At 35.5% G+C, this 16,600-nt stretch overlaps 1 protein-coding gene across 11 annotated transcripts in view; it reads left to right on the top strand.

The window, feature by feature from the left end:
- The window catches only part of PARD3 (par-3 family cell polarity regulator), a 734,935-nt gene that overhangs the window by 593,730 nt on the left and 124,605 nt on the right, over nucleotides 1–16,600 (top strand). For 10 of the 11 annotated variants that reach the window (XM_058181713.1, XM_058181712.1, XM_058181707.1 and 7 more), the window contains one exon: nucleotides 12,847–13,095. In XM_058181713.1, coding sequence (XP_058037696.1) covers nucleotides 12,847–13,095 — 249 coding nt within the window. Of the gene's footprint in view, nucleotides 1–12,846; nucleotides 13,100–16,600 lie in introns of those variants that run through there. The other variant, XM_058181709.1, reaches the window with a different exon arrangement.

Here is a 16,600-nt window from a genome sequence, read left to right as displayed (position 1 = left end):
TTCACTTTCTCATGGACATATGTGTAAGGTTGCAACAGTAATATTCATTTCATAATCATCATGCACATGTTTGAACATAGGATTTACAGTAATATTCTGTCACTATAAGTAAAATATAAAGTATAAATATAAAAACAAAATTAAAAATATGAATCAAGTCTGATGATGAACTTTATTAACCATGATTAAGTTTATGTTAAAACAAGTTAAAACAAGCAAAATCCTAAAACGATACATGTTTTATATTTCTGAAAACATGTAATTGAGCCCATTAAAAATCAGGTTCATACAAATCTATACTCATTAGACTTTGAAACTGATAAAGAAGAAAAAGAATCAAAATTCTTCACCCCAGAGCTACAATTTCAGTTGAAAACAGGTTCCTAGATGAGCTTACAAATGCACACTGAGCTTTCTTTGGGAAGTTCTTCCACATTAGCTCATGATATACTTGTTAGATGATAACTTCTTAGAAGGAGTTTTTTGTTGTTGTTGTTGTTGTTGTTGTTGTTTCTCCTTGTTTTTAATGGCATAGGTCATTTAATCTCTTTACTTGCTCTTTAGATTGCTATACCTTTAACAATGAAATACACTGGGGGACCAGATTGGGTGTAATGAATTTACTGTGTGTTGCAAAAATGCAACAAAAATCCACAGGGTCAGAGAATAAGTAGGTGCTCCATTAAAAAAATCAATCAAGGCCACAATTATATAAAATTATTCTACACTGATTCTATCATTTTAATAATGTTTGCTTGCATAGTATTTTGCTCTAAGCCTTGAAAGTATTTTGTTCCCATTGATTAGAAGCTAAGCAAATTAATGTAGCTTAGTTTTCCGTTGAATGAATTGAATTGAATTGAATTGAATAGAGAGACTGCTGTTTGGTTCAGAACCCATTTCTTTAATATGAATACTATAAAAAAGCAAGAATTTCCTCAGTTGTTCCTGAGTGTTATTGCAAACCAGAGGAATTTTCAGTATAATTGCTTAGATGTGCAATAACAAGTTTACTAAATATCATATACATCCAACTTGTAAGCATATTTTATTGATATAATAATCTTGTTCATGAACAAATATATATACATTTATATAATGTAAATATACTTTTAAACAAGTACAAACTATTTAAAAAATGTTTTTTAAAAGTTGATGTTGCTATTAAGAATCAATCAAAGCCATTTGTTACTGTAAGTCTGTCACCTTTAAATTTGCAGGGGCTTTTACTGTTGAAAATAACTGTTTTACCAGTTATTATTTTGGAAAAAAAGTGTAGAGTCTAAATATTAATCTCAAATATTTTTGCTATGAAATGTGTGTGCAAAAACTGGGCTTACACTGTAAATTTCACATTCTGTGAGAAGCCATTTTAACATTAGAACTGTACAGATAGTTACAGTGACTTAACAACTATTCATTTACTGTGTTTCCCTGAAAATAGTCCCTGTCTTATATTTTTTTGAACCCTGAAATAAGCGCTTGGCCTTATTTTGGGGTGAGGTTTTATTATTTTGGGGTACATGGAGCAAGATGGGGCTCCTCTTGCCATCTTACTGATTTCCACCTCTATCACCCTAACCCGAGAAAATGGCAGGGACTGGCTGCACATGTGCTTAAATATTTTCGGGGAGGGCTTATTCTGAGCACATGCGCTCAAAAGCCGAATTAGGCTTATTATCCAGGGAGGTCTTATTTTGGGGAAAACAGGGTAGTGACTGTTCAAAAAAGTAACATGACTGTTTTTCAAAGTTATGACCATTGCAGCAGCCCCATCCATGGTCATGCAATCAAAATTCTGGCATTTGGCAACTAGCATATATTTATGATGGTTGCAGTGGCCTTCTGCGATCTTCAGACATGTAAATGTAATGGGGAAGCCAGTTTCCCTTAACGCTCAAGTTGCTAACTTAACTTTGCAGTGACTCACTCAACAACTGTGACAAGAAAGGTTGTAAAATGGGGCAAAACTCACTTAACAACTGGCTTGCATAGCAATGGAAATTTTGGGCTCACAATTTTGGTCATAAGGAGGACCTGCAATATATATAATGAAAAGTATTACATATTGATACATATGCACATGTTGATATTTTTTCTCAATGATGTTGTCATAAGAATGGTTGTGATTCTTATAAAATCTGTTTAAGATTGGCAGTATCAAAGTATAATGGCTTCCTTAAGGAAGGCTTTGAAAGAGAGAGTTGAAAAGTACATGAACTTAACATTCTAAACAATTGTTACTTTCATTTTGCACAGATAATAATTCCCTTAGCTGCATGCTTTAGTGAAATAACTTAAAATAAAATATTTGTGTAATGTAGGTGTGTGCGTTTTGTTATTTGCCCTTTGTATCTTATTTTATAATATGTAGCATTTAGTTGGCAATAAATAGCTCCAGCAGAATATGCAAGCCTGAATGGCATTATCTGCAGAAAGGCTTAGATTTTGAAGATTCTGCATCAGTATTTAGAAGCTAAAATACTTGTGTATATGCACAAAATACCAGTGTGCTTGGGCATTTGTTATTTTAAAACAGCATTGCATTTTGCATTCATGTTCAGTAGATTTTATGTGTTGCAATCTTGCTTATATTTCTCTGTGGTGTTCACAATTCCCAAACCAGAAGGGGGCGCTCCCCACATTAGTTTTGCAGTAGATCTTTTACATCCCTTCCATAATAATGGAAGCAGAAACTGAAATATTCCAAATGGAATGTCTAATTCGCAGATTGAAAGGAATGACTGAAATAAATAAATATTTATTTACTAAGTAAGACCTTCATTTGTAAGCGAATGCTCAATTTTATATTTGAAAAGACATTGAAAATTATTAAGAAAACTGTAGGGAGTCTACTAAACCACTTATAATGTGGTGCTCCAAAAATAATCAAACTCTTTAACAGAAAAGTGATGAACAAAAAAGTTCCACTTGGGTGGGAGAAATAGTGCTGAGTAAATTTTTAAAAAATATTTAGTACAGAATCTCTTCTGGAAATTTTATTACTGACCAATTATTTATCCTTAAGTACGTACTTTGTGCGCGCACACACACACACACACACACACACACGCGCACACACAAACAAGCATAAATTGAACTTAGTTATTTTGATCTCCCATTCTCAACTGGGTTTGTGAGATATTTCTAGGAATTGAACAAGGGATTATCAATGTCTATTCATGCATCACACAATGCTAGCTAATTTTTAATTTTTATGCAGAGACTTTCTGAGACCTGAAGATTATTCCAAAGGTTTATCCAGAGTAAAAAAAAAAAGAAGCACTTTAGAGAGGTTGGTTAGACTAGAGAAATGTATGAATGCAAATGTGCTGCTTTATAAAACCTTAATAAGACCACACTTACAAATACTGCATGCAGTTTTGGTCACCATATTATAAAAGAAGTTGTAGAGACTTTGGAAAAAGTGCAGAAGAGAGCAACAAAAATGATTAGGGGTCTGGAGGCTAAAAAATATGAAGAATGGTTGCTGGAATTGGGTTTGTCTAGTCTAGTAAAAAGGACTGGGGTGACATGATAGTATGTTCCAATATTTGAGGGGCTGCCACAAAGAAGAGGGAATCAGCCTATTTTCCAAAGCACTAGAAGGCAAGACAAGAAGCAATGAACAAAAAGTAATAAAAGAGAAATCCAACCAAAAACTAAGAAAAAAATTCTTAACAGTGGGAACAATTAACCAGTGGAATGGAAGTGGAAGCTTCATCACTGGAGGCTTTTAAGAAAAGAGTAGGCAGCCACTTGTCTGAATATATAGGGCCATGATGATGAACTTATGGTACGCGTGCCACAGGTGGCATGCGTAGCCATATCAGTGGGCATGCCAGCTCAGCTCCGGCATGCGCCAGCTAATTTTCGGGCCTTCTGTAGGAAAACAGGCTGTTTCCTGCCTCTGGAGGGCCTCGAGGGCCTCCCTGTGGTGGGGAAGGCCCGTTTTTCTCTTTCATCTGGCTCCAGAGCCTCTCTAGAAGTCTGGGGAGGGTGAAAATGGGCTTTCCCACCCCACCCCACCCCCAGAGATCCTCTGGAGACTAAAAACTGCCTGTTTGCCAACTTCTGGTCCCACCGGAAGTTGGCAAACAGGCCATTTCTGCTATCTGGAGGACCTCCGGGGGTGGGAGGCAGTTTTCGCCCTCACCAGACTCCTAGAGAGGCCCTGGAGGCTGGGGACAGCAAAAAATGAGATTTCCAGTCCCACCAGAAGTTGGCAAACAGGCTATTTTTGTCATCTGGAGGACCTCCGGGATGGGTGGGGAAGGCTATTTTCGCCTTCCCCAGACTCCTAGAAAGTCTTTGGAGCCAGATGAGAGAGAAAAATGGGCCTACCGGGTCATTGTGTGCCAGGAGCGGGGAGGGGGTTACACACACATGCGCGGGGGCAGAGCACATAGAATAATGAATGTGTACATGCACGTGCACGACCCCCTTCACACACCCCTCCTGGCACGCGATGGCTAAAAAGTTATCCATCACTGGTATAGGGTTTCCTATACAGAAGGTTGAACAGAAGGTTGGACTAGAAGATATCCAAGATCCCTTCAAGTCAGGATGGATTTGAATTAAATCAAATCAATTTAAATCACGATTTAAATCATGATTTAAATTACTAGTGGAAAGGCTTGATTTAAATCAACTCTATTTAAATCATAATTTTTAAAGAGCAACTGTCATCTCTGTCCTGCACTGGCTCCTCCTCTGACCTGCTGTTGACTCACTGACAGTCTCATTCACTTTAATAGGACGGCTGGTGATGGGGCAGTAACACAACAAGGTGAGGGACGTGACAGGTAGCAGGTGAGTAGATGCCCACTAATAGGCGCTACCATGATAGATATGAAATGGCAGGTGCTCTTTAATATTATATTTATAAGCTGCTTGGAAGGTTTCACTTTTATTTTTACTGCTTGCCCTTCGTCGTACTTAGAGCCTGGTAGTACAGATGCATTTCTCTTCAAACAATAATATAGTTTGTAGTGTACATAGATTTGGAAAACAATGGGATAAAGGAATGTTAATGAACTTTGTTTTATGATTTATCTCATGGTTATTGTGAAATTGTGTGAATTCATCAATGCAATGCATGTTATCTCAGCTTGCAGAGCTTGGATTCATTCAATGAGTTTACTAAAAATGTAAATATTGCAGAATATACAGCCTCATGCTACATAACTAAGCTCCATTTCATGTTGAATAAACTAAATTATTAATAGAAAACTATCTTTAGATAGATTTTTACTCCAAAAGCATTTTATTAAAATAAATTTGATAAAAACCAAAAAAATCCAATTTAAATTTTAAAAATACAATTTTTTTAGATTTTTTTTAAAAAAAATCATTGATTTTTATCCACCCTGCTTCAAGCTCTTTGTTAACAGACAATACTGTCTGTCAATATAGGACAATCTGTTATTCTGTCTGTCTGTATATATGCATATGCTAATACCTATGTATATGCTATTACAGTGATAGCTAACTTTTTCCGGACCAAGTGCCCAAAGTGTGCGTGCAAATGTGCCCGAATCTCCAAAACGCAATGTGCATGTGGCTCCCCCGCATGCCCCCCCCAATGACTAGCTGACTGGCAGGAGGCACGTGAGCATGCGTGGCAGCTAAACTGAGGCAACAGGTCGCATGCCCAGAGAGGGCACTGTGTGCCACCTGTGGCATGTGCAATCACGGTGCTATTGCTTAAGTGGCAGCGATAATAGCCAAAAAGCTTTTGCAAACTAAGCCTTAAACAGGTTTAGAAATACATGGCCTATAGGCTATATTGGGAAGTGTAAAGAACATCCTAGAAGGCAGCAATTGCTGCTAAGAAAGTTAGTAGGAATCATGCTCAAGGCCTGGGAAACTGAATGAGATATAGACAGATACAAACATAATTTGTTCTAAGGATTTGACAATATTCTGTATAGTACTGCCTGTTCTCCTGTGATTGGAAATCCTTGCATATATTAGTAGTAATACAATCATTCTTCCTATTTCTTTAATTCCATTCAAATTCCAATACTTTTTTCTTTAGCAAAGTATATTAATGAATAGAAATGTTACAACAAGAATAGAAGTCTTGTGTTTTTTTCTGCGTCATGCATCATCCATTTTAATTAGAGGAAAGGATAGTGAGTATAGTGACAAGAGTGTGGAATTAAAATCATTAATTGATGTCAAGCTGAAGAGAGGCTGCTAACATGAATTTAGTGACAGCAGGAAGGAAATTAACCTTATTACTTTATTTAGAGCATCCGTTTATTTAATATTTTGTCTAAGTAAATGCAAAGTGTTTTATTTATGACAATGGCAAAGGACAAATAATTCATTAAACTGTGAATATTTATTTCAACGCAATGAATCTTAGAAATTATACATTTTGAAAACATACATTAAAGTTGGGAGATACATAACTTAATGGGCTTAGGTTTTTTTTATTTTTCCAAATGATAAGGGTTAACACTGATCCAATTTGTTTTTAGTTGCTTTATACGTGAAGGAAATCATCTGATGTATGTGTATATATATATATGTATGTATGTATGTAGCTAGCTAGCTAGCTAGCTAGCTAACTAACACCTTTCTTCTAGTTTTATGTATAGAAGTAAAAGAGAAGACTGATCATGTTCATTTTGTCAGTGAAAATTGAAGAAGAAGAACAAATAATTAATGCAAGGAATACTAGTTCTTAAAAAGATAATAGTACTACTTTTTAGATAGTTGCTGAACCAAGAGATCATGATAAAAGAATAGAATACTGTCTGTCAACGAAGGCCATCTGGAACTATTAAAACATCAAATAGAATCACAGCATCAAAAGCAAGACACTTTGTGTATTTGTAGAATTTTCAAGGAATTGAAGTTCATTTGGGGATTTCTTAGTCTGGGAAATCTGAATTTAATTTCTGTGAAGCACATTATTATCTTATGGTCTGGATGAGATTTGTTAGTAGAAGGAAATCTACTATAGTTCTTAAACTTCTGAATTTTAAAGGACAAAGTTTGCTGATTTATTCAACACAGATTGGTTAAAAATTGTGAGCCAAGCGCAAAGTCCACAAAAGGTTTCCAAGTCTTGCGCTTGGAACATTGGACGCTTCGGTACCTGTACCTCGAGAACGTGGATTTTGGCGATCGTGAGGATATATCCGAAGACCCAAATCTTCCTTTTTTTATGTATAGCACAAGGGTGTAATAATGTATTTTCTTTTTTTTGTTTGTTTGTTGCAAAAAAGTAACAAAATTTTTTTAAAAAAAAATTGTGAGCCAAAGTATGAGCAAACATCTTGACCAGAATTAATGAAAATGTAGATGTTCAATTAGAGTGACTATCTAGAGCTTCAGATCTCACGGGGAATAAAAAGAGATACAGGTAGTTCTCAAGTTACAACAGTTCATTTAGTGACCGTTCAGAGTTACAACAGCACTGAAAAAAGTGACTTTTGACCAATTTTCATACTTACGGCCATTGTAGCATCCCCATGGTCATGTGATCATAACTCGGACAATTGACAACTGATTCCTATTTATGAGGTTACAGGGTCCAGGGGTTATGTAATCATATTTTGCAACCTTCCGACAAACAAAGTCAGTGGGGAAGCCAGATAACCGTGTCACTAACTTAACAACTGGAGTGATTCACTTAACAACTATGGCAAGAAAGGTGGTAAAATGGGGCAAAACTCACTTAACAAATATCTCACACAGCAAGAGAAATTTTGGGCTCAACTGTCAAACTTGATTATTATTATTATTTTCAAATAATTACTTTGCTCTACTATTACTTTGTTAATAATACATTTTAAAAACTTAGCAAGTTATGAAATAGAAGTATAAAAATTTAAAATATGACATGGATTCAACTGTTCGGAAGCCATACATATATCTAATGTTAACCACAGCCAGGTCTTTTAGGCTGTACCCAGACCTTGATTTATGGAGAGAGCAGTGTAGCCTAGTAGTTTGACAAAGAATCTATGTGGTGCTTTTTTGGGGACACAGATTTGTACTGGGACAACGGTTTGTAGATAGATGTGCAAAAATGGAATGGAGTCAAAAAGGAGTGGTAAAGAATTTAAGGAAAAGTGATGCAGTACCAAGGATTATGAAATTTAATGATTTATAATTTAATGATAGAATAGAATAGAATAGAATAGAATAGAATAGAATAGAATAGAATAGAATAGAATAGAATTTTTATTGGCCAAGTGTGATTGGACACACAAGGAATTTGTCTTGGTGCATGTGCTCTCAGTGTACATAAACGAAAAGATACGTTCATCAAAGTACAACATTTACAACATAAATGATGGTCAATATATCAATATAAATCATAAGGATTGCCAGCACCAAAGTTACAGTCATACAGTCACAAGTGGAAAGAGATTGATGATGGGAACGATGAGAAGATTAATAGTAGTGCAGATTTAGTAAATAGTTTGACAGTGTTGAGGAAATTATTTGTTTAGCAGAGTGATGGCCTTCGGGAAAAAACTGTTCTTGTGTCTAGTTGTTCTGGTGTGCAGTGCTCTATAGCGTCGTTTTGAGGGTAGGAGTTGAAATAGTTTATGTCCTGGATGTGAGGGATCTGTAAATATTTTCACGGCTCTCTGCTTGATTCGTGCAGTATACAGGTTGGTTGGTAGCAATTATTTTTTCTGCAGTTCTAATTATCCTCTGAAGTCTGTGTCTTTCTTGTTGGGTTGCAGAACCGCACCAGACAGTTATAGAGGTGCAAATGACAGACTCAATAATTCCTCTGTAGAACTGAATCAGCAGCTCCTTGGGCACTTTGAGCTTACTGAGTTGGCGCAGAAAGAACATTCTTTGTTGTCCTTTTTTGATGAAGTTTTTGATGTTAGCTGTCCATTTGAGATCTTGCGATATGATAGAACCTAGAAATTTAAAGGTTTCTACTGTTGATACTGTGTTGTCTAGTATTGTGAGAGGTGGAAGTATGGAAGGGTTTTTCCTAAAGTCTACCACCATTTCTACAGTTTTGAGCGTGTTCAGTTCCAGATTGTTTTGGTTGCACCACAAGACTAGTCATTCGACCTCTCGTCTATATGCGGATTCGTCATTGTCTTGAATGAGACCAATCACTGTTGTGTCATCTGTGAACTTCAGTAGCTTGACCGATGGATCATTGGCGATGCAGTCATTGGTATACAGAGAGAAGAGAAGTGGAGAGAGCACACAGCCTTGGGGGACCCCTGTGCTAATTGTACAGGTATTTGATGTGATCTTGCTTAGCTTCACCTGCTGCTTCCTGTTTGTTAGGAAGCTTGTGATCCACTTACAAGTCTGTTCCGGTACCTGTAGCTGGTTTAGCTTAGTTAGAAGAGTGTCTGGAATGATGGTATTGAATACTGAACTAAAGTCTACAAAGAGGACCCTTGCATAGGTCTTTGGAGACTCAAGATGTTGTAGGATGTAGTGCAGAGCCATATTAACAGCATCATCTGTTGATCTATTTGCTCGGTATGCAAATTGCAAGGGGTCTAATAGCGGATCCGTGATGGTTTTCAAGTAGGAAAGCACTAGCCTTTCAAAGGTTTTCATGACTACAGATGTTAAAGCAACTGGTCTGTAGTCATTCAGTTCCTTGATGGTGGGCTTCTTCGACACTGGGATGATGGTAGAGCATTTGAAGCAAGAAGGAACATAGCACATCTCTAGTGATTTATTGAAAATATGGGTAAAGATGGGGGCCAATTGGTCAGCACAGACTTTTAAGCAAGAAGGAGTTATCTTGTCTGGGCCTGGAGCTTTTCCTGGCTTTTGTCTGTGAAATAGGTCCTGCACTTCCTTTTCTGTGATCACTAGGGATTGTGAACCCAATGAAATGGGGTCAGTTGTAGGAGGCTTGGCTGTTGTTGGTGTGTCTGAGATGGGGGTTGTGGAGATAGGTGGCTGTAGTTTCCTTTCAAACCTGCAGTAAAACTCATTCAGGTCATCTGCCAGTTGTTGATTACCTTCAGCCTGGGAAGGAGGTTTGCCATAGCCGGTGATATTTTTAAGAGTTTTCCACATGTTTGCTGGTTCATTTGCTGAAAACTGATTCTTTAGCTTTTCAGAGTAGCTTCTTTTTGCTGCTCTGATCTCCCTTGTTTGTGCATTTCTGGCCTGATTGTACAACATTTTATCACCTTTTCTGTAGGCTTCCTCTTTGGAATGTCGTAGCTGCTTAAGTTTAGGTGTGAACCAAGGTTTGTTGTTACTGTATATTCGCAAGTTCCTTGTAGGTACACATAGGTCTTCACAGAAGCTGACATATGATGTTACAGTATCTGTGAGTTCATCCAGGTCTGCAGAGGTATCTTCAAAATAGTCCAATCAGTGCAGTCAAAACATACCTGTAGCTTTAATTTTGATTCCTCCGTCCAGGTCTTCACTGATTTAATTGTTGGTTTTGTGGTTTTAAGTCTTTGCCTGTAAGCAGGTACAAGGTGAATCATGCAATGATCAGAGTATCCTACAGCTATAGTGTATAGTGTGATTAGTAACCAAGAATGATGAGAAGGGGCAGGATATATTGAACAATTTGACCTGTCTTGAAATAGGGTAAAAATGGGCATCCATCAACATAAATAGACATTTTTGGTAAACCAAAAAAAGTATCTAGTTGCCTTCCTTTTAATGATTTGTTTACTTACCAATTAAGAATTAATTTTATAATAATCAGAAAGAATAGAATTTTTTTTATTGGCCAAGTGTGATTGGACACACAAGGAATTTGTCTTCGTGCATATGCTCTCAGTGTACATAAAAGAAAAGATACATTCATCAAGGTACAACATTTACAACACAATTGATGATCAATATATCAATATAAATCATAAGGATTGCCAGCAACATGTTATAGTCATACAGTCATAAATGGAAAGAGATTGGTGATGGGAACTATGAAACGATTAATAGTAGTGCAGATTCAGTAAATAGTCTGACAGTGTTGAGGGAATTATTTGTTTAGCAGAGTGATGGCCTTCGGGAAAAAACTGTTCTTGTGTCTAGTTGTTCTGGTGTGCAGTGCTCTATAGCGTCGTTTTGAGAGTAGGAGTTGAAACAGTTTATGTCCAGGATGCGAGGGATCTGCAAATATTTTCACGGCCCTCTTCTTGATTCGTGCAGTATACAGGTCCTCAATGGAAGGCAGGTTGGTAGCAATTATTTTTTCTGCAGTTCTAATTATCCTCTGAAGTCTGTGTTTTTCTTGTTGGGTTGCAGAACCGAACCAGACAGTTATAGAGGTGCAAATGACAGACTCAATAATTCCTCTGTAGAATTGGATCAGCAGCTCCTTGGGCACTTTGAGCTTACTGAGTTGGCGCAGAAAGAACATTCTTTGTTGTCCTTTTTTAATGATGTTTTTGATGTTAGCTGTCCATTTGAGATCTTGCGATATGATAGAACCCAGAAATTTGAAGGTTTCTACTGTTGATACTGTGTTGTCAAGTATTGTGAGAGGTGGAAGTATGGAAGGGTTTTTCCTAAAGTCTACCACCATTTCTACAAATGTTTGAGAACTCTCCTGATCACAGACACACGTGGAGAAATCCATATAAATCTCAGCTCTTCTCAATAGCTTAATTGATATAAATCAACTCATTTTTTTATAAGAAAATAATTGTAACACATGAGTATACTTATAGTTGTGGTTAATATTTTGGAAAGAATTAAAACAAAGGTGTTTTGATCTCCCAAACCATTTGGAAGAGAACTTTTAAACACACTACACTATAAAAAGCCATTTTTGTACAATTTAGGTAGACAAGTATGCACAGTTTATAATTTTGACATTCGGTTAAAGCTGCTACATTCAATATATTCTACAAAGAATAATATTACAGTGAGATAATAACTTTACATTTGGTAATTTCCATAAACAGACTTAGAGCCACTCAATGTTGGTCCTTGTAGGACTTTTCTTGTTGTATTTTTTTATCATATCTCTTTGGGCAAGAATCTTATTTTTTCAAATTTAATCTTGTATCTGAAATGATGATTTTGTGTCCTATCTGACTGTTTTTCTCATATAAAATATAGATAGCTGGTTAGTTTTGCCCTGTTTGTATAAATGACATTCTTATGCATCTAGAGCTAAACTGAGCAATCTATAAGAATGTTTGCATGATAAGAATGCAATGTAAATACTTTTTTTTGGTAATATCCAATATGTAAAATTTATGTGTATTTGCATGCATTCTGTTGAAAATTTTCCATGTAAATCAGATCAATATTGACCTTCAGAATCCTTGTTAAAAAAACATACAATAGGGCAGTTGAAAGATGTGAAAGAATCTGAATAAAGAACAGAATTAGGATAAATATAAGATAAAGCCATAAGTATATTCTTTTCATAAAATGATTGTGGCAACCATAGAGATACAGTGTGATATAGTGTGGAATACATAACGATGCAAACAGAAATGATTAATAATTACCATGTTAAATGGTCTCAAAGCTCTTATAACATTATGATTCATGTCCACATAGTATGGGAGAAATATTCAAGGGTTCTTGTGCTAAAGCAATCTAGTTTTTTTAAAAAAATTCTTATATTCAGTAACCCAATGGTTTTTTCAGTGCATAATTAGGCAAAGTAATATCAATATAGCTATATGCAAACCTGTGTAATTTGCAAACCATCCATCATGTCTATTATATTAATTTTTCTGATAATTTTTAAGTAGTAAGAAACTGCATTGCAAAAACCCCATGCATAGCAGTACTTAAGTATTGAGACCTTAAAACTATATTTTTTAATCAATTTAAATTTCAGTTACCCATGAATTGTAATTATTTTCTCACCCTATTTTCAAACTTATTTCTCATTTCCAGAATACAAGCCAAGACCCGAGAGTTTCGTGAAAGACAAGCCCGAGAACGAGATTATGTTGAGATCCATGATTTAAGCAGGAGTTATACATGTGATTCTGAATCAATCTTTGCTGGAATTTCTTCATATTCCTCCATAAGTACCAGCACAATTAGCAGTAGACCACAGAGCCCAGGGGAAGCATCGTCAATAGAAGCATTATATGCCCAAGTGAAGAAAGGACGCAGTTCAAAGTCTTCACCTGTAGACAGGTAGGCACCAAATCAGACTTTGGTCAATATTCTGCTTCCAATGTCTGGTTTGTAAATTTTCATTATTATTCTTGGCTGTGGGAGGTGACTGTCAGCTGTAAAGCCAGAACTATATTTTATTAATGGATTTTTAAAAGCTTTTATAAGGTAAGATATTGGATTTACACAAATCAAGTCATAACGGAATGAGCAGTATGATCTTTTCAGTTGATTTTAACACAGCTCATTATCTTCTGGAAATGCTTTTAGATTCAAATTGCACTGTTTAGCATAATTCAGGTTAAAGTCACATTTGGCTCAGCCTCTGCTGCTTCAACATCAGACATCCTAGAAATACACTGAGGTGTTTATGAGCATTTTTGTCATTGATTTTTCTGAAAGGGGTTGAAATCTGTAGTGGTTCCAGAAATTGTTAGGTTTTTTCTTTGGTCATCAAAACTGGGAATCAACAGGCACAAATTAAGAATCATTGTCAGCCCTTTGGCTGCTTTACCCATTTTAAATTGAAACTTGAGTCAAATATTAGTCTTAGAACACACAATACCCAACTTAATATGTTGGTCTTTTAAACTCTAATAATGTTCTGCTGACTGGCAATCTTCTCTGATTTAATTTGATGCAAGTTTGCTTGCACCAGTAACAGAATACAAAATTCTGGAGATAATTTTTCTGTCTTGGCTGGTAAAATATAAACTGAAATGTTAAGATAACAAATTCCTAAATGGTCCATCTTGACAGCTGTCTGTTGTAAAAAAAAAATCCTGTTATTATTTCTAGTATCAGTCACATTATGCCTATTCAGTTGCTTTCAACTTCTGCTTAAAGGTTCCCATCTAATTGATCACGTTTGGTCATCACTGAGCAGTTGGTTTGATCCAGCATGGTTTTTATTACACTGGTCCTTAAAGAAAGTTCATAATATGATTGTGGTATATCTAAGAAATAAAGAACAGAGAATAAACTTTAATTCTCAGAATTTTCAATGTTGGAATTGAAGCTTATGAATCAAAAGAGCACCTATAATTGGGAAAAGGCTAATCTAGGATAAAGTGGAGGGGGGGGGGTAAGAATGCAGAAAAGCAGTGGAAAAATAAGAAAAATTAGATAGAGAATCTGCTATTGCAGCTTTGAAGGAAATTGAAAGTCAATTATCATTTGCAATACTAGAGGTTGTCCACAGTGTATAGTTGAGAGAGAAAAATCTATGCCCACAGTTCTAAATTCAGCCCTAGATCTCCAGTAAAAGATTAATAGTGGTAGGAAAATGCCTGACACTTTAAATAACTGCTTTTATTGATAGAGTTATATGAGCCAGGGGCCTGGTGACATAAAATGGATTTATATTGTTATGAGGTTATGACAAACTGCTCATTTTCCTCAGTATCTGGTCTTACGAGGGGAAATGGCATTATTTCTCAATAATGTGTTAGAATATCATTCCAAATATATGGTCAAGTAGACCAAATCAGTTGGCAATAATATTCTCCAAAATCCAAACTTGTATTCAGGCTTTCATGCCAACATTGTTCTGCTTTCTTTGCCTGTTATTCTTGATGTAAAAAGGCACAAAGGCACCACTTGCTACGAAGAAGGTTATAATTTTTAATGTAGAGCTCAGTATGCTAGAGATATGTGTGTAACATTGTGATGTTAATGACATTTAGACCAAAGATGGCTTTCAAGATTTTCATCTCAATGAAACAAAAGAGAATTCTATGCGGAATACAGGCTGCTACTGACAAAATCTGTTATACCTGTTGTACCCACATGAGTGGCAACTAACATTTAGTTTATTTTATTATGTATGCATTGCATCATTTCAGTAGTGGTTCTAAAAATTCAGAAGACCTCTTAAGATACATTTGGGAGGACTTCCCCATGTGAATGGTTGTTGTTTTGCTATTTTTCTTTTTTAGGGTACAGTGAATTATTATTGGCATCTTTTCTTTCCTAATTGTTATCTATCTCTCATGGATTTTACAAGGCACTTTGTGGAAATTCATATATATGTAGGGATCCAAACTAAATTAGTCACACTTCAGGCCTACAGAAATCAAAGTGAAAGTTAATCATATAATAAAGACAAATTTTATTGGACCATTTGTTAAAATTGCTTAATTTATTGGCTGACTCCAATAAATCTACAGGAAATTACAATTTCCTGTAAATTGTACCAAAACATCACTAGACAGCATTGGAAAAATTAATAATTATATTATATAGCCTCAAAATAAAAAGTATGGGGAAGGTATCTTTTTTTCCAAATTAGGATTCTCTGCCATTGTTTATAAAGTATTAAACAAAAAAAAATTAGCTTCAGGTTCATCACTAGTTGGGTAGATCTATATAGAACTCCATATAAAAAGTGGATTGTGGATACATAACTATGTTTTTTCTCGAATAATTAACTTGCAATTTCCTTTCAGGTGTTTCAGAGAAAGGAGAAAGGAAAAGGGGAATGGGAAAAGGGAGAGCTGGATGGAATTTTTAATTGTTTTTTCTTCTTCTGTCATACTAAAAAATTTCTAGGGAGTTACAATCCTGTAGGAAATGTTTTTAGCCAAGCTAAAAAATCTGTTGTTTGTATCTTTCCACATGGAAGAAAATGCAACCAATGGCTATGCGGGTCTGGTTTCATTTTTTTCTTTTAGATGACAGTAATATTACATTAACATATGATATACATATACCAACGTGAGTGTGTGTGTGTGTGTGTGGTGTGTGTGTGTGTGTGTGTGTGTGTAAAATCTAGTATATAGAGATAATTCCATGAACAGACAGCTGCTAATGGACATTTACAGGCTGTTGCTATGACATCACTTCCCACCAAAGAGTGCATTGTCTTCAAAAGGAATTGAAAGGAAAAGGGCATTGTGCTGCTTAAAACTTAATAGCTTCAAAATAGTAGGCTAGAATCCCACAACTTGCTCTGGACACTATAATGGAAAAGTAAATACCATAATCATATGTTTTTTTACATTCACTATGGCATTTAAAAGATACCCATCAGGAAAAAAATCTTTGTGAAATGGTTCCTCTTCCATTAAAAATGGAATCAAGATGCATCTCACAAAACTCAACTGAAAAAAAAAATTGTGAAGTAGGATAGAGAGGAGAGAAAATCATTCTTGTTTATTTTTAACGCACATATGATATTGACTGACATAAAAAAGTGACAGGTTAGTTTTGTATTAATTTTCATTTGCAGTTTAATACAACTTCTAAGAGGAATATGATTTTGTATAATTTAGAGAGATGCAAGGAAAGAAGTATGAGATTTGTTCTGAAACATTTTTATGAAAAGGAATTTTTATAATATAAAATAATATTTTATGAATATATGATTATATCATTTGAAGTTTCATTCATATCATATTTTTAATGTCTGAGAGTAATTCATTACATATATTCCAAGTTTTTTCAAACATACCTTAGGCTGAAAGATATGAAATAATACTCCAGATAATACTTTCTGCAGGTGCTAAAAAAGAAATTAATTTCTCCC

The sequence above is a fragment of the Ahaetulla prasina genome, chromosome 4 (genome assembly GCF_028640845.1).
Source record: "Ahaetulla prasina isolate Xishuangbanna chromosome 4, ASM2864084v1, whole genome shotgun sequence".
NCBI lineage: Eukaryota > Metazoa > Chordata > Lepidosauria > Squamata > Colubridae > Ahaetulla > Ahaetulla prasina.
The sequence above is the reverse complement of the archived record's forward strand: the minus strand, read 5'-3'. Positions and strand labels throughout refer to the sequence as shown.